Source organism: Phocoena phocoena, chromosome 16 (genome assembly GCF_963924675.1).
Source record: "Phocoena phocoena chromosome 16, mPhoPho1.1, whole genome shotgun sequence".
In the NCBI taxonomy this organism is placed as follows: Eukaryota; Metazoa; Chordata; class Mammalia; order Artiodactyla; family Phocoenidae; genus Phocoena; species Phocoena phocoena.
The window spans coordinates 58,315,195-58,342,285 of NC_089234.1; the positions used below are offsets into that span (position 1 = coordinate 58,315,195).

General features: G+C 37.4%; 1 protein-coding gene across 1 annotated transcript in view; it reads right to left on the minus strand.

Moving 5' to 3' along the window:
- Positions 1–27,091, minus strand: part of ADK (adenosine kinase) — a 451,605-nt gene that overhangs the window by 13,396 nt on the left and 411,118 nt on the right. The window contains exon 9 of the mRNA XM_065893758.1: positions 17,152–17,238. Within this exon, the coding sequence (XP_065749830.1) occupies positions 17,152–17,238 (87 nt within the window). The remainder of the gene's footprint in view (positions 1–17,151; positions 17,239–27,091) is intronic.

A 27,091-nucleotide genomic window follows, 5' to 3' on the forward strand; every position in this document is an offset into this window, starting at 1 on the left:
ACAGGGTTCCTGTATACCCTCTCATCTTCCCATCCCTCAGTTTCCCCTATCATCAACATCTTGCATTTGTTTGGTATCTTGCTACAATTAATGAGCCAATAATGATTCATGAAAGGCCATGGTTTATGTTAGGGTTCACTCGGTGTCATTCATTCTATTTGATTTGAAACTGTATAATGATTTGCTATGCACCATTACAATACCACACATAATAGCTTTACTGTTCAAAAAACTCCTGTACTCTACCTATTCATCCCTCTCACTCCCCCCTCAGCCCTTGACAATCACTCATATTTTTACTGTCTTCATAGTTTTGCCTTTTCAGAATGTCATATAGTTGGATTTGTACAATTTGTAGCCCTTTCAAATTGGATTCTTTCATTTAGCATGCTGTTTGAGTTTCCTCTGTGTCTTTTCATGGCTTGATAGCTCGTTGCTTTTTATGACTGAATAATATTGTATGGATATACCACAGTTTGTTTATCCAGTCACCTATTGAAGGATATCCTGGCTGCTTCTAAGTTTTGTCAATTAAGAAAAGAGTGCTATAAACATTTGTGTGCAGGTTTTTATGTGGACATAAGTCTTCAACTCATTTGGGCAACCAAGGAGCATGACTGCTGGATCATATGGTAAGACTGTGTTTTGTAAGAAACTGTTGAACTGTTTTCCAAAGTGGCTGTACCACTTTGCATTCCTATCAGCAATGAATGAAGAGTTCCTGGAGTTGCACATATTCACCCTATAGGCCACACATACGAACTCAAGATGCTGCTTAAACGATATGGGTGAAAGAATGCTTTTTCCATTAAAAAAACAATTCTTTCTGTAAAATTTTTTTTTTAATTTTTAAATTTCTATTTTTTAACATCTTTATTGGAGTATAATTGCTTTACAATGGTGTGTTAGTTTCTGCTTTATAACAAAGTGAATCAGTTATACATATACATATATCCCTATATATCCTCCCTCTTGCATCTCCCTCCCACTCTCCCTATCCCACCCCTTTAGGTGGTCACAAAGCACCAAACTGATCTCCCTGTGCTATACAGCTGCTTCCCACTAGCTATCTATTTTACATTTGGTAGTGTATATATATCAATGGACTCTCTCACTTCATCCCAGCTTACCCTTCCCCCTCCCTGTGTCCTAAAGTCCATTCTCTACATCTGCATCTTTATTCCTGTCCTGCCCCTAGGTTCATCATAACCATTTAAAAAAATTTTTAGATTCTATATATATGTATTAGCATACAGTATTTGTTTTTCTCTTTCTGACTTACTTCACTCTGTATGACAGAACCTAGGTCCATCCATCTCACTACAAATGACTCAGTTTCATTTCTTTTTATGGCTGAGTAATATTCCATTGTATATATGTGCCACATCTTCTTTATCCATTCATCTGTTGATGGACACTTAGGTTGCTTCCATGTCCTGGCTATTGTAAATAGAGCTGCAATGAACACTGTGGTACATGACTCTTTTTGAATTATGGTTTTCTCAGGGTATATGCCCAGTAATGGGATTGCTGGGTCATATGGTAGTTCTGTTTTTAGTTTTTTAAGGAACCTCCATACTGTTCTCCATAGTGGCTGTATCAATTTACATTCCCACCAACAGTGCAAGAGGGTTCCCTTTTCTCCACACCCTCTCCAGCATTTATTGTTTGTAGATTTTTTGATGATGGCCATTGTGACTGGTGTGAGGTGATACCTCACTGTAGTTTGGATTTGCATTTCTCTGATGATTAGTGATGTTGAGCATCCTTTCATGTGTTTGTTGGCAACCTGTATATCTTCTTTGGAGAAATGTCTATTTAGGTCTTCTGCCCATTTTTGGATTCGGTTGTTTGTTTTTTTGATACTGAGCTGCATGAGCTGCTTGTATATTTTGGAGATTAATTCTTTGTCAGTTGCTTCATTAGCAAATATTTTCTCCCATTCTGAGAGTTGTCTTTTCATCTTGTTTATGGTTTCCTTTGCTGTGCAAAAGCTTTTAAGTTTCATCAGGTCCCATTTGTTTATTTTTGTTTTTATTTCCATTTCTCTAGGAGGTGGGTCAAATAGGATCTTGCTGTGATTTATGTCATAGAGTGTTCTGCCTATGTTTTCCTCTAAGAGTTTTATAGTGTCTGGCCTTACATTTAGGTCTTTAATCCATTTTGAGTTTATTTTTGTGTATGATGTTAGAGAGTGTTCTAATTTCATTCTTTTACCTGTAGCTGTCCAGTTTTCCCAGCACCACTTATTGAAGAGGCTTTCTTTTCTCCATTGTATATTCTTGCCTCCTTTATCAAAGATAAGGTGACCATATGTGCATGGGTTTATCTCTAGGCTTTCTATCCTGTTCCATTGACCTATATTTGTGTTAAAAAAAAATTCCTAATACTTAAAAATAAAAACCGCTCAAAACATAAAAGTATATGCCTTATATCCCATACTCACTTATCTATTTCATTGCTTGGTGAACCTACTATATTTTATGTTTGTTGTCTTCAGAAAGCTACATGATTCACTTCAGACACTTTTGGTAATCTTCACGGTTTTGGTTCAGATCCTTGAGGACTGGGTCAATGACCTAATGAACCATTTGCATTCCAGATTGCTATAATACTATGCTTTCCCTACTGTCTTCATCCCTCACCCCACCCCAAATTATTCATTTAATTTATCAATGTTCTTTATACAAGAGTAATATCGAACTACACATTGTACAGTAGTGACAAGTTAATTACATAGTTATTAAGAGATAATGTGGGAGTAGTAACATAAGTTATCATGTAATTACCTTTGTTCTCAGAGGCATTACCATGTAATTAAAGCAAACCTGATATAATATTTTACAGCAACTAAGAGTGCTGAATTCTATATTCTCCCTGTCCTTTTCCCTGTAAAAAATTTGCTGTCATTTCTAGATCAATTTGATTTTTCAGTTCTTTGTTCATTCTCCATCTTTCTTAGATATCTACACTTTAGTGATGATTTTATGGGCTCTCCTAGACTGGTCTGCTATACCTCCTAAACCAATGGTTACCAGATATATGCTGCCACACGTCACATGAGACAGTAAATTTAAAGGCGGTACTTTGTTTTTTTTAAAGGAATTTTGCCTTTATTTGTTTGTTTGTTTATGGCTGTGTTGGCTCTTCGCTTCTGGCGAGGGCTTTCTCTAGTTGTGGCAAGTGGGGGCCACTCCTCATCGTGGTGCGCAGGCCTCTCACTATCACGACCTCTCTTGTTGCAGAGCACAGGCTCCAGACGCGCAGGCTCAGTAATTGTGGCTCATGGGGCTGTTGTGGTGCGCAGGCTTCTCATCGTGGTGACTTCTCTTGTTGTGGAGCACAGGTTCTAGGTGCGCGGGCTTCAGTGGTTGTGGCACGCAGGCTCGTTAGTTGTGGCTCAAGGTCCTGGAGTGCAGGCTCAGTAGTTGTAGTGCACGGGCTTAGGTGCTCCGCGGCATGTGGGATCTTCCCAGACCAGCCCTCGAACCCATGTCCCCTGCATTGGCAGGCAGATTCTCAACCACTGCGCCACCAGGGAAGCCCTGTACGTTTTTTTTAAAGCCTGTATTTTTATTACTATTACCTGTGCCTACTTTAAGAGACAGAATAAGATATAAATTAAAATGCTGACTAATCTGAATCCTCAATTTACTAGACTTATGCCACTACCACTCTGACACTTGTATACATATACAAACTTGTATAAGAAGCAAATGAAAATAAAGTAAAAACCTAGAATGCTATCAAAAGTATTTTGATTTATTCAATCAACCAACATTTATTAAATGCCTACCATCACCAGGTACTGTGCTAGGCACCAAAAGATTCAAAGATGGATAAAACATAGTGTTAATCCTTGAGGATTTTATAGTTTTAGGAGAAAAAGCCACATAAATACTTTAAAAATAATCCTGGCAGAAGTGTGGAGCATGAATTTACTAGGAAAGAGACTGGTGGCAGAGAGATCACGTAGGAGTGTACTGGAATATTCTAGGAGCATTTCTCAAAGTGTGGTCCCTGCACTAGCAGCTTTAGTGTGACCTAAGCCCCACCCTAGACCTATCGAATCAGAAACTCTGAGGATAGGACCCAGCAATTTATCTTTTAACAGGTCCTCTAGGTGATTCTGATGCATGCTCAAGTTTGAGAACCATTGTTCTAGAGTGACAGATAATAAGGATAGGATGGGGAATAAATAGTGATTTGATGTGGGTGCTGATGAAATTTAAAAAATTAAAAACAATTCTGTGGCTTGAAGCTTAGGAAACTATGTGGAAAATGAAACATCAAGTATGTCCCAGGCTCAGTTAATGTCAAGTGCTCTTCACCAGAGTCTCACTGCTTTTCCTGTGAAGGAGCTACATCTCACCCCACTCCCAGTAAGAAACAGCAGTAAAGATCCTAGATAGGACATGACAAGGGTGCTGTTATTTGAGGCACTGGACATTCCACTGGGCAAATCGAATCTAGAGATCTACTGGATAACTTCAACACGTTCTATGAAATCTTGCCAGGAGCCTCTGACCTGTATGGTATTGTCTATTAACAGCAGGAACTGATGTTCAGGATTATGATCTTGAGAATCAGTTTTCATATTCATACTACAGGTATTAAGGGAAATAGATATTAAATGCTGCTGGCTTCCTTTCCTAACACGTGTTCTCTCCACATCTACCTCCATGTTAAATAACAGTAAAGAAAAGGTAGCTGTGATCAGTCTGTCACTGGATTATTCACATATACATTCTAGCATAGTTCAATGTTAAGTCAAGGCAACCTGATATGAAAGTATGGCCTAACCTGCTACTTCCTGACTCACTCCCTTTCTGACAAAATCCTTCAATAACCAAGTTCTTAGATATACTGACTAGAATGGTTTCTATCTGATGGTAGGAGGTAAGTTTGTCTGTAGCTATGCATGTGGTTAATTGACTTATTCATTCATACAACAAAAATTTACTATCTACTCTATGCCAGGCACTGTGGTGGGTCCTGAGGATACATTGGTGAATAAGACACATAGTGCCCCTGCTCTCTTGAAGCTTATATTTTAATGGGGGAGATTTTTAAAGAAGTAATAAGTTAGTAATTATGATAATAAAAAAGTAAATAAGATAATTCCAGAGAATGTTAAGTCCTATTAAGGAAAATGACTGTGTGTAGCAGTACAGAATAGTGAAGGGACCCATGTTAGATAGGATGGTTAGAGAACACTTCTAAGTTGAGACTGAGGATGGGAAAGACATAGCCATGTAGAGTAGGGAAGAGCATATTAGGCAAAGGGAACTCCACGTGCAAAGTGTCTAAGGCCTTAAAGAAGACCAGCATAGCCACTGCACGCAAGCAAAGGTGTAAGTGGCATGAAATACAGATTCAGAGATAGCAGATCATATAGATCCTTTTAGGCCACTATAGGAGTTTAGACTTTTAGTCTAAGTGCAACTAGAAGCCACTGAAGGGTTGTAAGCTGGGGAGTGAAATAATTTGCTTTCTCCTTAAAGTGAGTACTTTGGCTACTCTGTAGGAAAATGGAATAGAATGCAAAGAAGACTGAAAGTATGGAGCTCAGTTAGGAAGCTACTGTAGAAAGTAAAAAACAGCCCTGAGTTAAAGTGGCAGAAAAGAAAAAGCAGAAAAGTGGATGGATTTGAGATAAGATATGAGATATATCCTTAAAATTGAGTCAAAAGAACTCACTCAAGGTTTGGACAGAAGGAAAGGAAGGTATTAAGAATGATTCCTAGGTTTCCAGCTTAAGATATAAGCTGTTTGATGTTCTCTGTATTATGTAATAGATGGATCATGCTGTAGGGAACATTTTCAGAACTCTAAGTATGAGAAAAAGGGAAAAGACAAAGGATGCAAACATACATGTGTACAGAGCCCACCCATCCATTACCCTTTTAAGAAAAACTGCCTCACCTCCAGCATTGTTGAGGGGGTCAGCTGATATATTTGGAGCATGTAAATCAACGCTTACTGCTAACTGGACCAAGGCCAGGGCATCTGACCCCAGATGTTCTTCCAGTATCCTATTTATGAATGGCACAAAAAGTGAATTGAGCTAAGCTACTGTTCTCTTTCAGGAGCCAGAATGGAAAGCAAAGAAGGACCAGAAAGACCAGGAAGGAAGAAGCAGACATGCAATGCAGCTGAGTGACATTAATGTGTAAGCAATGGAGTGAATATCCATGAATATCTGCTGTTGAGGTCTCTAGAACTGATGGAATCTAGAATCATCATCTGGCTCCACTCTCAGTAAAAACTTGTCCAGTTTTGGTTCTTGCTTGAGATTCCTTTTATGACAGGTAACACATATGAACCCTTACTATGTGTCGGGTACTGTTCCTTTATAAACATTATTTCATTCAGCTTTTACTGTAACCCAAATGAGATAGGTATTTTATCCTCATTTTTATAGATGAGAAAACTGAGGCTCAGAGATGTCAAATAACTTGTCCATAGTCACACAATGCCAGAACAAAGACTCAAATCCATGTCTTTTGACCCATTGTCTTAACCACTGTGTTATAATGTCTCCTTTAATGCTTACGTGCTTCCTTAAAAAAAATTCCTTATTCTGAGCCAGATGAAATGGGTTTCTGTTCCTTTGACCAAAGGAATCAGATGAAATAGTGCCTTAAAGCCAAAGTATGGCTGCCCTACTAGATCCTGCACCCCTGCCCCTGCTTCCATGACAGTGAGCTCCCTCACATAGTTGTCATTCTTAAGAAAACTGAATAGAACAAAATTAAGTACTGTATTCTGGGGATTTTGAAATGCACATATATAAAACAGAATGATACATTATAATCATAAATCTATATCGTTTCTTTTTCCTTTCTCTTTGAATACTTCAATATAGAATAGAGATCGAAATACACTGTGAAAAACCAATTTCTTCCTCTACCTTCTGAAAAATTAAAAGAAGGAGCTCTGGTTGTGTCCACTTAGGTAACAAAATTTTACAACCTGCTACTCCAAGGCTTAAAGGCTTAACTCAGGGTAGAATTTGGCTTATAGCTATATAGCATTTCAAAGGCAAAGAAAACTCCCCATCACTTTTCACTGTTCTTTCTGACAGTCTGTTACTCCTAGGCTTTTGAATTGTTCATCCCTCAGACATCATCATTTTTATGAGTTATTTAGGCAAGCTGGGGCAGTAGTGCAAGAAAGCATGAGTTTACTGTAAGGCACTGAATAAATGATTGTAGATATGGGAAGAAGACTAATTTTAAATATAACAGTAAAAGTTATTTTTATTAAATTTTCAGTTTTGTGTTCATCATCCTAGGTGACGTATTTCAACTGTGGTGTTTTTCTAGTCATTTGCAAGACAGCAGGTAGAGTGTTTATATGAATACCTTTCATCAAATTTAATACCTAATACAGTTTCTCTAGAAGGTAAGCAACTTCTCAATCTGACCTGTGTCTTTTCCACAGTTGTGCAATCAACTTTTACCTTTAAGATGATGACTAACTTACAGCGGGCTAGAATATTTTAGATTCTTCTTTAATGAAGGAAGGTATTAAGAAAACAGGGGTGGCATTGACAGTTTTATGTGTCTAGGTCATTTAGGTTAAACATTTAAACCTAAATGTTTAATAAAGATGCTAACTGGGTACTTTTTCCTTTATAGGATGTGTTTTAAATATTTTATAATTGCTTTATCACTTCCTTAAAATTGAGTTTTCAGAAAAACCGTGTACTTCTGCTGATATGAGTATAGATCACTGTCTCTTTACATTGTGTTCTAGTGTTAGCCTAATTACTAGAATGAAAAAAAGTCTGAAAAACCTTTAGTCATTAAATTCATATGTTTAACAAGTTACAACCTTGAAATCTTGCTCTACCTGAAAGTGCCATTAAAAGTGCTTGACCATTATTACTAGAGGAAATTTTTAATAAAAGCTAATTAAGCTATGAAACTCCCAAATGGTTAACTGATTTTAGGGGCTAAATTTCTGGTACTTCTAATTATCCTCTGATGGCTTTACTTAGTGTTTCACAACCATGACAGACGACAATGAAAAACCGCAGTGAAATTCATCCACCCTGACACTGTGCTAAGCACCAGCTTCTCCCTCTCCAAGTAAAATCAATACTCTGTTTGAGTAAACACGTTTACAGCTTTATTAGGATGTCTTGCTTGTTCTGTAACAGCTACTTGAAGCTGTGGTAACAAATCGACTCAACTCAGTTAAACCTAGAGAGCTGGGTAAGAGGCCCATCGATAAGGCTGTTATAAAAATAAACTGCAGGAGATCAGAAAGCTGGAGCAAACAGTCTGGTAAATGTCAATATTTTCCCTTACAGAGGATGACAAAAACAGTGAGATTATGTGGAAAGTCTTTTTTTCCCCCTTAAAAATGTCTCTTATTTCAACTGGATAAAGCATTTCTACTTTTTGTGTATAACTCTTCTGAATGAAATTTTTGCTTCTTAATGCCCATGTGCATCTGGAACAGGAAGCTGATGTAAATACTTGGTATTTCTCCTACCATTTCAGATTCTTTATTTTCCTCTATATAAAGAGGCTTATTTTGGTCTTCACTGACTTTATAAAATGACCTTATTCAAGTTATCTGGAATACCCTTGGTGGCTTAGTCTTACCTTCTTTTTATTAATGAAACAAAATTTCTGTCATCCACATTTGGGAGGTCATTTCAACACAGTGTTCACTCTTGCTATAATACTGGTGAGACCTGATGTTGTACCTTCCAAATTAGGCTTCCAAATTAATGCATTTAACAAGAGCAAACAGTGTTAGTAGCTATAGTCAGGCTACTTAACCTCCTGATGAGTGGTAGTACATAAAAATGTCTGCTACCTATTAGGAGCAAGCCTCCACAGTGGCTACAGCTCTACCAAACAAGAACTCACATACCCTCTTTTAGATGTTTACAGGTTGCTCAAAGAACTAACATATGGCAGGAAATTCCCACTTCAGTTTGGCTGGCTTAGACTACCCAGATGTGACAAAGTAATGGTTTCCCCCTGCTGAAAAAGGCTCAGATGTAAACCTTTTTTCCTTTCATTTTTTATGTAGTTTAGTTAGTAAAATTTTATTTTGTTTTGACTTCATATTGACTACCAACTAGTCATAAACTTAAGTAACAACTTATGACTCATATGTTAGAAAACACAGATTTTTCTGGAAAAAGGAAATCAACAAACATTAAATTTTGAAATAACTTAAAAAGCTACTGTGCCCATCAGGGTAAGGTCTGACCTAGCAGGTATTTGCATAATGAAAACCAAAGCCTAAGTGGTGTCAGATGGTGTAGTGACTGACATGCACAGGAAGTCAATTCAGAGCAAAGGTTCCTTCACGACAGCTAAGCACAATACATCCTCCCACACAAAGTGAGCAACTGAGCAGTATGGTGGTCAGTGCTATAACAATGAGGATAACTTATCTGCTCTTTCTGGTGTATGAAAATGGAAACTTGTCAAATTGTATTAATGTGGCGTGGGATATTGCATTTGAATTAAAAAAAAAAAAATCCCAAACCAAAAAAACCTTTCTGTGCCCCTAATTCAGGAAAGAAGCTCCTGAAGAGTACTAAGCAGTATGTTTTACTTGTATGGATAAGGTGCCCTTGCACCCCAACCCCTTTCAAAATACTGCTTTAAAGATCATTCCTAGGGGCTTCTCTGGTGGCGCAGTGGTTGAGAGTCCACCTGCCAATGCGGGGGACACGGGTTCGTGCCCCCGCGGAGCGGCTGGGCCCGTGAGCCATGGCCGCTGAGCCTGTGCGTCCGGAGCCTGTGCTCCGCAACGGGAAAGGCCACAACGGTGAGAGGCCCGTGTACCGCAGGAAAAAAAAAAAAAAAAAAAAAGATTATTCCTCCTTATGGAACAAAAATATTAGAATCTGAATTTTAAACCTAATGTGTGATCTCTTGATGTGGTTCCCAAAATAAAAGTTTAGCATATGCTTCTGTTTATTGTTAAAGTTAAACATCTTGGATACCCACATACCAAAAAAACTACATCAAAGGCTTCTATCCATTTGGGGTATCAACTCTTGACCTATGTATTTCCAAAAGGCCTATATAACAGACTACTTAACTGACAATTTTCATTTGGGTTATGAACACATGTAATCACTGGATCATGAATTAATGAGCCAGGAGATCTGTCTTCTAGTATTGCATATTTACAATTAACTCCCTTTCCTCATCCATCAAATGGGGGCTTTTTAATAGACCATCTTAGGTTTTCATACCTAACATCAATTCATTCAAGAGAGCTGCTTTTTATGAGCAACCAGATAAAATGTGGATAGGGTCAAATGGGGATTTGTTTAATCTCATTTCATTCTGATTCAGATAAAACCTCATTTGAACATAGTTTCACTATTGAAAGTTTGAAAACCTGAAAACCAGAAACGTGATTTTAAAAAATACTCCCTTTCAGCATTAACATTTTAAGCAATATAATTAAAAACAAAAAGACTTACCAGGACAAAGTCATAGCTGCTAGAGTGTTAGAATAAGGAGATGACAGTAAGCTTATTTATGCCCTAATTCATAAGCAAGATAACTAATTTTGTTACTATTTAACTCAATTCAAAAACCTGTATTTGATCAACTGACAATTTCTCACAGCAGGGTGGTTCTAAAATTCAAAGAGCACTTGATGACAGAAACTGGTTTTAATTTTCCGTTTATTTCATGGGATAGAAATAAAACATACATATCTTAATTTTATAAAATGTCAATGTAAACTGGATAATTAAATGAAAAATAAATTAAGATCTTGTGCTCATACCCCAGGTTTGAGAACTCATATCTGAAGTGAGAATAGCTGTAAATTTAGTAATCGCATTGATAATTTTTGTTTGTTTTATTCAGACCCCTGTTTATAGTAAATAGCCATATAACATCAGAGGTTACACTTCGTACAAATTTTCATACAGTTTGGGAAGTTGTTTGTAATAACTTATGCACCATTGGTTAAGACTTCTGCTAGGTCACAAGGTTGGCCAGGCTATGCATCAGTACTACCGACATGTGATTTCATTTATTTTGATTATATTAATTACAAAACCAATAAAGGCACATTGTAACAAATTCAAACATCTATGAGACAAGATTTTAAATTGAATACACTCAGCTTTACGAAAACTTACTATATTGCTCCTACCTTTTTTTCTTTTTGCTACTGACTGATGAAATCTCTGCTAAGTCATAGATTGGCCCCAGTCTACAGACTAGTGTTTAGAAAAAGCACTTAGGCTATTTTTCCTCACTTGGAGGGGAAGACAAGAGGATTCTAATGGAATGGAGTATAACAAAATGATCAGAGGTAAGACCTTGGGGGTCAAACTTTGAGTTTGAATCCTGGTTTTCACTGTGACCTTGGGCAAATCACTTAATCTCTTGAACCTCTGAGACCACAGGAACTGTCCAGTTGAGCCTAGGCACAGCTGCCAATTCACAGATTTGTGGAGTTAAATAAATGGTTGTTGTTTTAGGTCACTAAGTTTTGAGGGTGGTGTGTTATGCAGCAAAACCTAACTGATACAGATTGGATGAATCTGACAGATAAGGTAGGTAAAATTGACCAAATCCATGTAAGAGCAGCTTGGACTGCTATTGGATTCAGGTGAGTTCCATTTGACTCACAAATATCATAGGCCAGGAAACTGATATACATATATTTTGTCATATCACAATTCTAACAAAATTAACTTCAGATATTTTGCTTGTGACATTTCTTCTGGCCCTCTGCTACTAAATGAAATCTTATAAATATCAACATTGTTTTCTTAGAATAAGCATTTCTTAATAATCATCAAATATAGGAGATGTAAGGTTCATATTTAAGTTTCAGGGTCTGATAGCCTCCATGGCTCAGACTGTCTCTGGATTCTCCAAATCTCCAGAATACAAAGTCCTTTGAATTCCATTATCTATTTACAATTGCTTCTAGATGGAGGCCATCCAGGATACAAGATCTTTGAGGGAACATTACTATTTGGGAAAAATTCCAGACTTTATCCTAAAATCATCCTGTATCCCGTGTTAATGAAAGTTATTTCTCATTTCTGTCATGGCTCGAGGATCATCTTTACCTCTTTAGACCCACAAAGGCTTAAATAATCTTAGGCAAGACTCCTGAAATTTGGTCCTGGTCCAACATCAACTTATCAAAATCTCTGGATGTGAAACATCAGAGTAGCGTGTCATGAAGCAGCCTAAGACTGTGCAAGGTGTGAATCTCTCTTCCCTTTCCCCCCTGTGTGAACTTGAGCTGCTGTCTGTGGTGTATTTCAAATTCTTAATGACCAAGTCAATCCCATACCTCATTTGATGGTTTTAAGGGAAACTGCTTAAGAAATCAAACACCAAAGATGTCCTGCTAGAGGTAAAAGACAGGGAAAGGGATCGCTGTTGCTGTGGGATGGGGTAGGAGTGTGCAGCAATCATCTTGGTTACCATCCACAAGTAAATCTTCTGCACACAGTGGGTCATATGAAGGTTTCGTTTTTGGGTGAAGAAGTGTGAGAAATGATATATTCAACACTCACCAAGTTATTTTCTAGTCCTCTGAGTTGACAGCAAAGGAAGGGGGTGGTGCAGAAAAAAAATCAGAAGAATTCTACACCACTTCTTTGTACAGTACAATGAAGCAGCAGTTAAGAAGAACGGGAGAGTAAGTTACAAATGTTTGGGAATAAAAAGCAAGGTGAGAATAGAAAATGTAAACATAACTTAGAGATTCCCTATGGTTCTGTGAAGTATAGACAGGTGCTACTTGAAAAGGAAGTAATATCCTTGCTCTGGTAACTTAAATCTTTTTTTTTAAACAAAAAGTCTTTTCTGAACATGAATTAGAAAGTGAAATTAATGCTCCTTTTTATTAGATGGGAAATAGGATAATTATTTATACTGTGATTGCTAAGTGGCTTTAAAAGTCATTTTCATATTGTAGGTAATATCGTTTAGGATAATACATTTTCCCTGATAAAGCTGTCATGAGAAATTTGAAAATAAAAGTATTAAAGGCAGCACAGTTACTTTACTATCATTCAAATAAACTATTCTAAGCTATATATGGCTCTTAACATTTAATGAAGCTTTTTTAAACCTAAGAATGTTGGTCCTTGGGTAAGGTCTCTAGTCTTTTTTCTGAGAGTTAGATGTACGTGCCTGGGTATAATCTGTCAAAGGTGTACTCACTTTTAGTCTAAAGATGATTTGTAGGTCTAGTTCATATTCCTATAGCTGCCATAAAACATACAACTAAATCATATTAGATTAACACAGGCTGGTATTGACAGCCCACTGGGAACATATTGATTAGGTCCCCTTTCATGTTATTTGTTATGATTTTTCTTCTCAGTTTCATTTACTGGGAAGACACAGGGGAAGAGATTTCACAGGGAACAATGACAGTGCCTGTCACAAAATGTTCTCAATGTTTCCATTTGTTACTATGGCAGTGACAAAGAGGGTTCCAAATGAAAAGGCAGACCTGCTGTGACAAAGCACAGCAGGACAACAGGAAGAAATTTTCAACTGACCTGGGAAATTAGGAAATCATACTTAGAGATTATAGAATCGTCTCCATTTCCAAGGGTACAATCGTGGCGCTTTGGCTTTTGAGGGAGAATGTGAAAAAGGGTAGTTCCATCAGGGCTGGCTAGTGACAAGTAAAGGGCAGACATTAGAAAGTGTTTAAGATCTCCAAATAGAACAAGGAGGTATGCTTGTGGAGGCTAGAGGGATTTGTCACTGTTACCAAACTCTTGAGACGGAACTATGAATTTAATTTATGTTCCTTTGGGTTACTCATTTTAAAATTATACATGAAAATCTATGACGTAGTCATGTATCTCTTATGTGGCTAATGAGAACGCATGGCACTCTGGTATTGGGATATGTAATATCAGCACACGGTAGGTGAAGTCATGGTTTATCTAAGAACTTGAAATTGGGACTGGAATATAGTTATGCAAAGTCACAAAAGAAAGAAGTGCTTGTAAGCCAGCAAAACTTGAAAGTAATAGGAGGAATATATTAACCATCTAAAGATAAAATGTGTCAATCAGAAAGGAGGCACGTTAATCAGGCAATCAAGCAAAGAAAAAGAAACTACATAGTAAATGCAAAAGTTGCCATCATTGCCTCTCCATTCATGATCAAGGTAGAGGAGTATACTTCAAAAGATAGAGTATTTCCAATCCTACTAGAAAGCCTTCCCCTGGTGTAGAGATGGGAGTAGGGGATTTTAGCCAATGGATTTTTGAGTATTTCCAACTAACCAGAACATCTCTATTGTAAGATGGATGTATCAGCCTGGTGCTATTAAACAGTTGATTCATATAACTCCCTGTATTCGGATTCCATGCTGACCAGGCGAGTTTATGATCTGGCTTTCTGTATCTCTGTAGTGCAATCAATTCTACTGCTTAGCAGAAAGCTCCTAGTTCAAACTCACCTGGGATTAAGTCCTTCGATTCTCTTCCCTTTCACTTTCTTTTCTGCAACAATCTTACCCCAGAGTCCTAAGAATCCTATTGTGTAACAAAACCTCCTGTTCAATAAATGAAGTCATCTATTCAGTCAATAGGAACATTCTCTCTGGCAAAACCAGCTTTTGTTAGAAAGGCGGGTCTGTGGTTCTGAGTCCTAATGATGAGATTTCCCTAAAAGTTTAGAGAAGCAGTACAGTTCAGACTGCCTGGGTCTGAATCCTGGCTCTGCTACTTTCTAGCTACGAGAATTTGGGAAAGTTATCTAACCCCTCTGTGTCTCAGTTTTCTCATCAGTAAAATGGGGTTAAAAATAACCTACTTCAAGGAGCTTTTATGAACATTAAACGAGTTAATATACGTAAAGTGTCTAAGATATCAATTGGCTAGTAGGTGCTGCATAAATGTTATCTATGCTATTACTATATAGCTTGATGTACATAGACAGAATGTGCTGAACACGCCAGCATAAGTATTCCTTGTTAAAATGACATTAGAGTATTCATCTCATTGCATGACTCAGTCTTTCAGGATCTGAATATCCTGGGAACTGATGACAGTAGGGTTAAAATGAGAAAAATGGCTACTTAATTGAGGTTTTACCAGTAAAGTTCTGCCTAGTTTCAGCTTGACTTCCACTTTCTCTATACTGATTTCAACAGTGCGTAGTGAAATCCAGGGTATGATGAAAGTGAATAAAGTGAGGAGGCTGCCAACATATTACAAAAGGGGTTGGCAAACCATAGCCTGAGAGCCAAATCCAGCCCATGCTCTGTTTCTGTACAGCTGGAGAGCGAAGAAAGGTTTTTACATTTTTAGAGTACTGCAAAAAACCAAAGACAAAACAAAAAGCAAGCAAGAAAACAAAAAGAATATGCGGTATACGGCTTGCAAAGCCTAACGTATTCACTGTCTGGCCCTTTAGGAAAAAAGGTTCACAAATCGCTGTTCCACACTCTTTCCTTTTTACTTACCTCACTGTACCCCAAGAATAAGTATATAAATGAGTCTGGGTAACCAGAGTGAGATAAGAAAGAGGCCGAAAATCCTGTAACAAAGAGCCCAAGGGCTTTGATGATATAGTTCATTTATCACTCTAACTGAAATACAAATGGCTAGCTAGCTGTTCCTATTTTAGTATCCTAAGAATGACTTCCCTCTTCCTCAAAAAGTCTATATATTCCTACCTCGTAGTGGCAGCATTATAGGTAGTTAGGGGTCTATAAAGGAATCTGTTGTTGCAAGGCCAGGAAGCCCCAGGCCTCAGGCCCAGGAGCAGTGCCTAATTAGGTCACCATCGTATCTACGACAGCCTCAGGATGTACCCAACTAAATAGCAAAGAAAGAGAATACTTACTGTTTTAAGTACTTTAAAGTGCTTAAATAACACACACACAAGTTATAAATTTAAAAGTTTCTGTACTAGATTCCTAGTTTAACCAATTTCTAAACAGGAAATCAATAGTGTCTCCTTAATGTATTACAGAATTTGGCCCAATTCTGGATAAGGTATTTTTAGGCTACATGGGTTTACAGCTCTGAAGCGGTATGGAATAGGAAAAACAGCTGCAAAATAATCAGTGATGAAGCCTTTCAGAGCAAAGGAATATAAGATATGTGCGTGACAGTAAAGTAGAACATTATTTGTTGTATGTACTCTTTCCAAAAAAAGATGGCATGGGGCATGCTACCAGTCTAATGGTAAACAGCTCATTTAAGACTAGGCATGAAAAGTTTCAAAGAAGGAAACATGAAAAATTTATGCTAGTGAACATTAAAAGAATATAAATATTTTAAGTAACATTAAGTTCAAACCATTATACAATCTTAAATAAGTTTCCCATAATTCAACTTATCTTCCAAGGAAAGGAAGACAAGGGTCAGCTCCATTCGCCTTTTTTTCCTTGTCTCACTTGATGTTATGAGAAATAAAGGTCAGGAGGGACTCTTCTGGGCTATCACTCAGGAGTCTAAAGCTTTCTAGAGATCTTAACCTAGCTTAACTACACTTGGCTAGAAGGAGTTCAGACATATGAAAAGAACTTTTGAATCCGATTTTAGATCAATCTAAGTTATCAAGCCAAAACTCTTCCAATTGTCTTGATCTTATTTTTGACTACTCACTCCAAGAATGATTTAGTTTTTATAAACTGTGCCAGTTCTTATTGAACCTTAATGAGACAAAAATTTAACCCTTCCTGGTACAATAAACATCCAACTATTGTGTTAGAAACAGATGTTTTAACTAAAGGATATAATCCAAAGACATCATCCTTAGCTATTAGCGTACTATTAATATTCACAATGTGTTTTAAAGAACAACAATTTGTTAACATTTAAGCCTGAAGGGCTATGAATATACTATGTACTGTCTTGATGCAGCTTGTTTATGCAATATTCTGACAGACACAATTAATCTTGTGAAAATGACTGGGATATAGCGTAACAGTAAATTATCTTTAAGCCCAAAATACATATTTTCCTGTAGTAATATACCCTCATAACACAATGATAGTAGCATATGGAAAAAACATCAGGAATTAATTATTTAAAAGCAGAAATTAAAAGTTACTATATTCATAAATCTTGGCTATGTGGCAGAGACAGGGTTAAAGGAAATGTTTAACTTGTAAGTAAGTATGAAATAAATGAGTCCCTACCTCCAACAAATGCATCTCCAGCTCCATTGGTATCAACAATTTCTTTCTGGTCTTGATCCAAGACAGCAAAAGCGGTGACTTCACTTTCTGCAATTAGAGCCAAAGAAAGGCAGACTGACTTCTCTTTGTAAACACTCAATATACAAACTCACCCAGGAAAGCTTGAAGCTCCTACATCAGCCAAAGAGAGAGACAGAACATGAAGCCCATATTCTGTACATGAGCACTTGGGAACCAAGGTGAAAAGCCATCTGTAAGCAATGCTTTTTGGTATTTTCAGCATACAGATGTTGTATGTGTTTTGTTAAGAGTTACACTTAGGTAGTTCACATTTTTCAGGAACAACTGTAAATGGTAGCAGTACCTTTTTGGACAGTAAAAATACTTGAACAGAAACTATGAGCTAAAGGAAGTATTAAGTACTAGATCATGGATCTCTAATAAAGCATCAAGCCTGGCTACATTCCTGGCAATGAAATCTTGGATATAGTTAAAGAGCTGTAAATTTAAAAAATACAAATAATGAGTCTTGAGTGTTTCTCTATAGAAAATCACAATGGCACAATAAAAATATAACTACTATTCTGAATAATACTTGATGCCAATGTCAAGGATTACTGATATTAGTTGGCTTATTACGGATAACTTAATCTGGTTACTTTTTACAACGGAGTCACTATTTCCTCCAAACTATCAGTCAAATAACAAAAGGGAAAGCTACCACTGAGTGCATGGGCAGAACAAAATGGACAGTGCAATGAGCTCTTCTCTTACAGCAGTCTGGACTTGGTTCTTGGTTCTTTTGACTACAGAGTAACCTAATACACTACTTTAAACTTGGCACATGACAGTGGAATGGCATTACAGTAGTCTCCGTTATCCCGTTTTGCTTTTTGCGGTTTCAGTTACCCGCGGTCAGCTAAAGTCTGAAAATATTATGTGGAAAATTCCAGAAATAAACAATTCATAAATTTTAAGTTCCACACCATTCTGAATACCGTCCCAATCCATCCTGCCCTGGATGTGAATCATCCCTACGTATGCCGCCTGTAAGTCACTCAAGTAGCCGCCTCGGTTATCAGATTGACTGTCACTGTACTGCAATGCTTGTGTTCAAGTAACCTTTATTTTACTTACTAATGGTCCCAAAGCACAAGAGTAGTGATGCTGGAGATTTGGATATGCCAAAGAGAGGCCATAAAGTGCTTCCTTTAAGTGAAAAGGTGAGTTTCTGACTTAATGAGGAAAGAAAAAAATATTATATGTTGAGGTTGCTAAGACAGATCTACAGTTAAGAACGAAGCTTCTATCTGTGAAACTGTGAAGAAGGAAAAAGAAATTTGTGTTAGATTTGATGTCGCACCTTAAACTGCAAAAGTTATGGCCACAGTATGTGACAAGTGCTTAACTAAGATGGAAAAGGCATTAAGTTTTGGGGTGGAGGACATGAACAGAAGATTTATTCCTATTGACGGCAATGTGCTGCGCCAGAAAACACTGAGCCTATAGGAACACTTCAGCCAGGGATCCCCTGAAACAAGTGACAGCCAAGCCATTTACTGCGAATAAAGGATGGTTACAGATTCAGTAAAAGATCTGGACTGAAAAATATAAAAATTATTGGAGAGGCTGTGTCTGCTGATGAAGAAGCTACTGCCACATTTCCGGCAGTGCTGAAGGAGTTGATTAAGGAGATAGCATACCATCCAAAGCAAGTCTTCAGTGGTGATGAAACTGGGCTCTTCTGGAAGAAGATGTCCAATAGAAGCTACATTCATAAAAGTGCAAAGGAGGCACCAGGGCATAAAACATGGAAGGACAGATGAACGTTGGTACTATGTGGCAACACTGCAGGGCATATGATAAAGCCAGGTGTAGTGTGCGTAGTGTTCAGGGTGAAGAACCCATGTGCTCTCAAAAACAAAACCAAAAATTATCAGAAAGCATGGGTGACAGTTATCTCATTAATGGGATGCTTCCACCAATGCTTCATCCCAGAAGTGAAAAAATATTTGGAAGAAGAAAGGGTGGAATTTGAAGTCCTATTAGTAACAGATAACGTACCTGGTCATCCTGAATTGTTACAAACGTGAAAATGTTGAGGTTGGAATTTTATCTCCAAATACAACTTCACTGCTTCACCCCTTTTACAAGGGCATCATTCAGTTTGTCCAGGTCACATACACCCACCCTGTATTTGATAAGCAATTGATGCAGACTCTAATCTGGACACAATGCAGTGCTAGAAATCATTCATTATTACTGATACAATAACATTCATCAAAGTTGCAGTGGATGAATTAAAACCAGAAATTGTAAAGGCCTGCAGTCATGAATGATTTTAAAGGCTTCCTGGGGATCAGTGGAGAAGTTAGGAAAATCATTCACACAGTAAGAAGGATTTGCCAACATGCTTGATGAAGAAGCAGAACACATCAAAGACCATGGAGAAATGTTAATAAATGAGAAAGTGGAAGAACTTGTTGAGTCATTTACAGAGGAAGAGAAAGATGATGAAGAAGAAAGTGGATCAGAACCAGCAACTCGGACATTACCAAAATTTGCTGAAGGGTTTCAAATTGCACAGACTTTAAAGGACAAAATTAGGGAATAAGATCCTTGGATGGAATGCAGCATTAAAGTCACCCTTATAATCACTGAAGGATTCAACCTCTGTAGCAAAACACTGATGAGTTAAAAAGAGACAACTTCCAATTACAATGTTCTTCCAAAAGGTTTCAGTGAAACAAATAAACAAACACAAACAAAAACCCTTCAGCTATTGAGGATGCCCAACCATGGACATCATCTGCTGCTGATATCCAACCATTGACATCATCATGGCTTGATGATTCTCCTTCTAACGTTATCATCAGAAGGTCAGTGTTAGCCTAATGATACATCACAATATCTGTGTCATTCACCTCACCTCATTTCATCACGCAGGCATTGTATCATATCCTATCATCATCATAACGGTGAGTACAGTACAATAAGATAATTTGAGAGAGAGAGACCACATTCACAAATTTTTTTTTTTTTTTTGGCCATGCCGCGTGGTATGCGGGTTCTTATTTCCCTAACCAGGGATGGAAACCTGGTCCCCTGTGGTGAAAGCGTGGAGTCCTAACCACTGGACCGCCAGGCAATTCCCATCACATAATTTTTATTACAGTATATTATTGTAATTGTTATATTTTATTATTATTCATTGTTGTTAATCTCTTACTATGCCTAATTTATAAATTAAACTTTATCATAGGTTTGTATGTACAGAAGAAAAACAACATAGTATATACAGGGTCTGGTACTATCCACAGTGTCAGGAACCCAATGGGGGCTTTGGAACATATCCCCTGCAGGTAAGGGAGACTACTGTATCTGTGATGAAATTTGGCCTAGAGGACATTTGTAAAAGACTGAATAGTGCTTTTCATTGGTGTCTGGAACTTCTGAAACTACAAATTTGCATCCTTTATGGGGACAAATGTGGCCAAAGCGCTATAAACTTCAATCTCATCTAAGATCAAAAAGGAGAGAAAAGGAAATCTTGGAAATTTTAAGGTCTTAATAAAGAAACTAAGACTCTCAAAAAACATGTTCTGTTTGCCTTTTGCTACCTGCTACTAATGGATACTTTCAACAAGAGATAAACAAAGTGATGATAATGAAAAAAAGATCCTCCTGGAAAGATTGATATTCAAGAAGAGGAATCATTCACTTAGTGATGTCTTTTGACTGTAGATGCTAAGAAGATTCCATATTAGAAGTACCTGTTTAAACTCTTTAAGTACTACCTTTCCACACTTTGTAACACCAGACCTACATGAAGTTGACAAGATTTTGATTAATTGGAAGTTAAGGCATAAACATCCAGGATTAAATTTTCTAGGGAGTATGCAGTACAGACTGCTACGCAGGTCAAAAAAAAAAAAAAAAGATATAAGCAGACTTTATTAGAAATAAGTAGGAAAGGAAAGGGCTACAGTCTGGTTTAGGGAAAGGTCTATACCATAAATATTTATAAAGAAATCTGATTTTATTACTTCCAAGTACAAGTCATACTATAAAGGGAATTAACAACTATAAACTAAGAACAAACAGGCGTTAAACAAGTAAAATGAGCTAAGTTAATGACACCATTACCATTTATAATAAGGTTATATTATGTAATAATATAACACATCTATAAAACATTTTAGGTAATATAAGAATTAATTCCTGGGGACTTCCCTGGTGGCGCAGTGGTTGAGAGTCCGCCTGCCAATGCAAGGGACACGGGCTCGTTCCCCGGTCCGGGAAGATCCCACATGCTGCGGAGCGGCTGGGCCCGTGAGCCATGGCCGCTGAGCCTGCGCGTCCGGAGCCTGTGCTCCGCAGCGGGAGAGGCCGCAACAGTGAGGCCCGCATACCAAAAAAAAAAAAGCAAGAATTAATTCCTGGATTACAGATTAAAATAATCACATATAAATGATAAGTAAGCTGCAATTAGATATAATACCTTGAGTTCTTTGTTTAAAAAAGTTATTGACTTTTGATTGGATAAATCTTTATTTATGAATAAAATCTAATTCACAATGGAAGAGTTTATCTGAATTTTGTTCTTAAGAATCATGACTTTTTGTTTAAATTAGCAAAAATTCTAAATGAATGCAGCTTTACTACACTTTCTTCTGGATATATGTGTAGATCCTTGAAATCCTTTACCCTTAGGTGTCATATGAAGTTCAATTTCCTGAAACATAAAGTAGAAATATTTTCCACTTTTTGTACTTATTAATTCAAATAAGTATGTAAGAATATTAAGAATATAAAAAGAGCTGTCATAAATTGGTACACAGTCCAGGCTCTATTATCTTCTGCATCTAGAGAGCTATATTATGAGAACTCCTTTCAAAATAATAACGCTGAAAATTTGCAAGATCTTGAATGGTGTTCCAAATCATTGAAAAGGGATTAAACAACGTTCAATAATATTCAAGTTCACTCATATTTTTGGTACATTCTTATTTTGAAATATAATGATCTAAGCTGGTTTACAGAGTTATTAAAAAAACTCCCACAAACTAAGTAAATGGTATTCACCAGCATGACCCATTCCATAGCCTTCTAGTCAATTTATTGTATGAACATACAAAGTACCTAACTAAATCTTAAGACACACTTATAGGCATGGGCATTATTCAGCCAATGAGGCCCAAGACACTCACATCACTGTTACTGGGATCTTGTTTTCTTAGGTGTGAAATGGGACTGGAGTAGCTGTGGGAACAAGTAGCAAAAATAGCTTTTTGCCTTAGTTATAGAAAAATGACACTTAGTTCTGATCAAGTACTTCTACTCAAGAGCTTAAGATAAGTAAGTGCCATTGTCTCTTCCCAAATTCTTTATAAAGTGAGAAGGAAAAGGATTGGGAATAATTATTATTCCTATTTTCCAGACTTCTACAACAGCACAAAATCATGAGCTTCCCCAAACAGACAGGAAACAAACACTAACAATTCAGCTGATAACAGATTTGCTTAGTGTCATTTATTGGATAAGACCCTCATGGCACCTTCACTCAGAACAATGAAATTTAATGTACTTAAAGTACAAAATAATAAAAATCAAACAGTCTCTGGACAGTTTATACAAACAGGTAATTCACTCTTCACTCTACTGTGACATAAGCCTTACTACCCAGTCTCTTAAGAGGCCAGTCTGGCTAGAATCAACTATAATGCTAAGTCGTTTATAGTAGAGATGGTTAGTTCATACAAATGCCACAATATCTAACTGAAAAATAATAATAAAAAATCCACTCATTCAATGCCAAACAATTAGACTAAATGTTCCGGTAGCTTTACTGCTACCAAATTAACTATATATTTTAGTACTGTATACACACACAGAGTGAAGATAATTAATATCCTTAGGAAATTCTGTTCAAGGTAAATTAAAGTGCCATGTGTTGTCACTGTCTTACTGATGTCACCTCTAAATTGTAGTGAAGATATAACTGAAGAAGATACAGAGCAGGATGAGAAGCAGATAGCTAAGTGTTTTTCAGCCTCAAGGTAGACTGTAGTCACCACCTCTACCACTGCCTCTGATGAGCATTACCAGCCATGGAAAAAAAAAAAAACTGACGGCAAAAACTTCACCAGAAAATGACAAGTAGGACTGTTTAAAAACCAGAACTCCTGGGCTTCCCTGGTGGCGCAATGGTTGAGAGTCCGCCTGCCAATGCAGGGAACACGGGTTCGTGCCCCTGTCCAGGAAGATTCCACATGCCGCAGAGCGGCTGGGCCCATGAGCCATAGTCGCTGAGCCTGCGCGTCCAGAGCCTGTGCTCCACAATGGGAGAGGCCACAACAGTGAGAAGTCCGCGTATCGCAAAAAAAAAAAAACCCCAGAACTCCTAAGATTCTGAAAAGTGGCTCCTGCACCTTGGTTTCTTATAATGAGGTATTTCCAGGGTATTAATGTTTTTGTTTGCTTGTTTTTTTGTTTTTTTTTGTTTTTTTTATTTTCGGCTGCGTTGGGTCTTTGTTGCTGTGCGTGGGCTTTCTCTAGTTGTGGCGAGCGGGGGCTACTCTTCGTTGCGGTGCACAAGCTTCTCATTGAAGTGGCTTCTCTTGTTGCAGAGCAGGGGGTCCACGCACGCGGGCTCAGGAGTTGTGGCTCGCAGGCTCTAGAGCACAGGCTCAGTAGTTGTGGCGCACGGGCTTAGTTGCTCCACAGCATGAGGGATCTTCCTGGAACAGGGCTTGAACCCGTATCCCCCACATTGGCAGGCGGATTCTTAACCACTGAGCTACCAGGGAAGCCCTGCTTGTTTTTTATTAACCTTTTTTTGGGGGGATAATTTTAAACAAGCAGAAAAGTTTAAAGAAAAATACAGAGAATTCCCATATAACGTTTATCCAGATTTACCAGTTTTTCATTTTGCCATAATTTATCAGTCCTCCTGTATATACATACATATTTATTCTTTCAAGCCATTTGAGCTTAAGTTGCATATATCATGTCCTTTACTCCTTAATAATTTATTTAATTTGGTGTATTTCCTAAGAACAAACATATTCATTTAGGTAACCATCGTATAGTTGACAAATTTAAAGACTTAATATTGTTATTTCATCTAATCTATACTCCATATTCCAATTTTGTTAATTGTCCTAATGTCTTTTATAGCAATTTTTTTCATCCAGTACAGGATGCAGTCCAGAACCACATACTGCTTTTAGTTGTGCTTGTTTTTTAAAAAAATTTAACCTTTTAACTTTTACTACAGGTAATGCATAACTACAGTCCCCAAATATAAATATGTGGAAATATATGGTACAACCACCCTTCTCCTCTTATCTCTCCCATTCATTCAGTTTCTAGCCCCACTATTTTTCAATCTGGTTATTACTGCTATTGCTTCCCTGTATATCCTTTCACAATTTCTCTATGCACATATAAGCAAAACATTCTTATTTTTCTCCTTTTTATTTTAAACAACAAAAAAAGTATCATACTATATGCATGCTGTTCTGGACCATGTTTTTTCATTTGGAGATCTTTTTATATTGGGAAACAGAGAATGTCATTGTTTTTCATGACTGTGTAATAGTCCACTGTATGGATATACTATAATTTACTTAAGTAGTCCTTTATTGATGAACTTTTAGGTTGTTTTCAGTCTTCTGTTATCACAAACAATGTTTCAAAGCACTAATGCTTTTATTTTAAGTAGACTCTAAATTTAATTATTTTACTTAATAGCCAAGTTAAGAATATCATTCCTACTTTATACTGGGAACTGACACAAGGAAATTGTTATGCAAACAGCATGAAACATGCCTGTGTCACAGAATAGGGAAAAAAAAGAGAATCCAGGAAATGCTTTTTCTTTTCATTGGATACACATATCAGGATATGAGCAAAGACACCCTGCTCAGACTGCCCTAATAAACAGGATAATGAAACAGATGACAAATTCTGCTAATAATAGAGATTTATAGAACAATCCTAATTAACAAGGACTTTTGGGGGAAATGAAGAGCTCTGGGTTAATTTAATTTTCTGGTTAACTAAAGAAAAAGCAGAAAGTCTTTTTACTTGGAAATCTTTCTAAATGTACTAATATAATAACATACCATGACATCCTTGCTTTAATTAGTTTATTGAACTCAATGAAAATTTTCTTTGATAATAGAGAATCCCACAGCACATGTTAATGTCATTATTCTGAACATCAGTTCTTATTGTAGTTCCAAAAGTATAAGTGCTTTCATGAAAGGCAGAATAAATGGAATGATGGCAAGTAAACCGGATTAGGACTCAAAAGACCCACGGTTTGAGTCTGGTTTTTGTTCAGCTACTTTATTCAACAAATACTTATTAAGAGCTTATCATGTGTCAGGACCTCTGTCAGGGAAGGAGAATACAGATGTGAATAGGACAAACAAAAACCCTGCTCTCACAGGATCTACATTCTAGTGAGGATAGATAATATATAACTAACACAAAAATGAAGAAGATAATTTGAGATAACAATAAATGCCATGAAGGAAATAAAACAGATGATAAAGTATGACTGGGGAGGAGGGTTAATTTAGATGGGTGTTACTTCCTCACTGAGGAGGTGATGTTTGAATTGAGACTTCAATAGCAAGAAGGAGCCAGCCATGTGAAGATCCAGGGGTGGAATATTCAAGTGCAGAGGACCTGGGCTAGCAACAAGCTTTGTGAGCTAGGCCTGTTCAAGGTTAAGAAGGCCACTGTAACTAGAGTACAGTGAGTATGTGGAGATCAAATTTGTGTGTGTGTGTGTGTGGGGGGGGGGGGTATCAGGGGGAAGAGCTGGTAGAATTTCATTCTATTTAATAAAAAGGGAAACCACTGGAAGGTTTTGAAGAGAGGAGTGACACGATCCCATTTTCAAAAGAGATTGTTCTGGCAGCCTTATAGAGAATGGACTGAATGGTGGGAGTTGGGAACGGAGTCTAAGATGTTACTTACCAAGAGACCTTGTGCAAGTCACAGTGTAACTTAAACTCTGTTTTGCTGCTCAGAAAATGATAATTCTTGCTTTAGCTATTTTCAGTGACTATTATATGGATTAAGCATAAATATGAATAAAAGCACCCTGTCAAATATAAAGCCCTATACAATTCTATAAGGTGTTTTTAGGAGCTTATTATCTTTTTTAAAATTTAATTTAATTTAATTTAATTTAATTTTGGTTGCACTGGGTCTTTGCTGCTGCACGCAGGCTTTCTCTAGTTGCGGTGAGCAGGGGCTACTCTTTGTTGCGGGTGCGGGCTTCTCATTGTGATGGCTTCTCTTGTTGCAGAGCACAGGCTCTATGCGTGCGGGCTTCAGTAGTTGCAGCACACGGGCTCAGCAGTTGTGGCTCGTGGGCTCTAGAGTGCAGGCTCAGTAGTTGTTGCACACAGGCTTAGTTGCTCCGTGGCATGTGGGATCTTCCTGGACCAGGGCTCAAACCTGTGTCCCCTGCACTGGCAGGAGGATTCTTAACCACTGCGCCACCAGGGAAGCCCAGGAGCTTATTATCTTCAATCAGGCAATAAGTACTTGTTGAACACTCACTATGAGCTCTTAATTTTCTGCTAGATCCTTTGGAAGCAGATAAAGGAGAATTATTAAGACATGGTCTGTCTTCTCAAGGAACTTAAGAATCTAGTTGGAAAGAGAAATCTAGCATATGTGGAAGAATTTGTGAAATATTAACAATGTAATATTTATAGCTGCAACAGGAGCTCAAAGGAGGAAAGGAACAATGTGAGTTTAATTAACTGGTGATGGTTTCATGGAGAAGACTGAACTTAAAGCTGGGTTTTGATGTGGATAGTGAAAAGGAGAGGAAAAGAAAGATATATATCCCAGGAGGCATAGAGAAAGAAGGATGTTTAAATGTCAGGTAAGGCCAGAAATAACGCAAGAT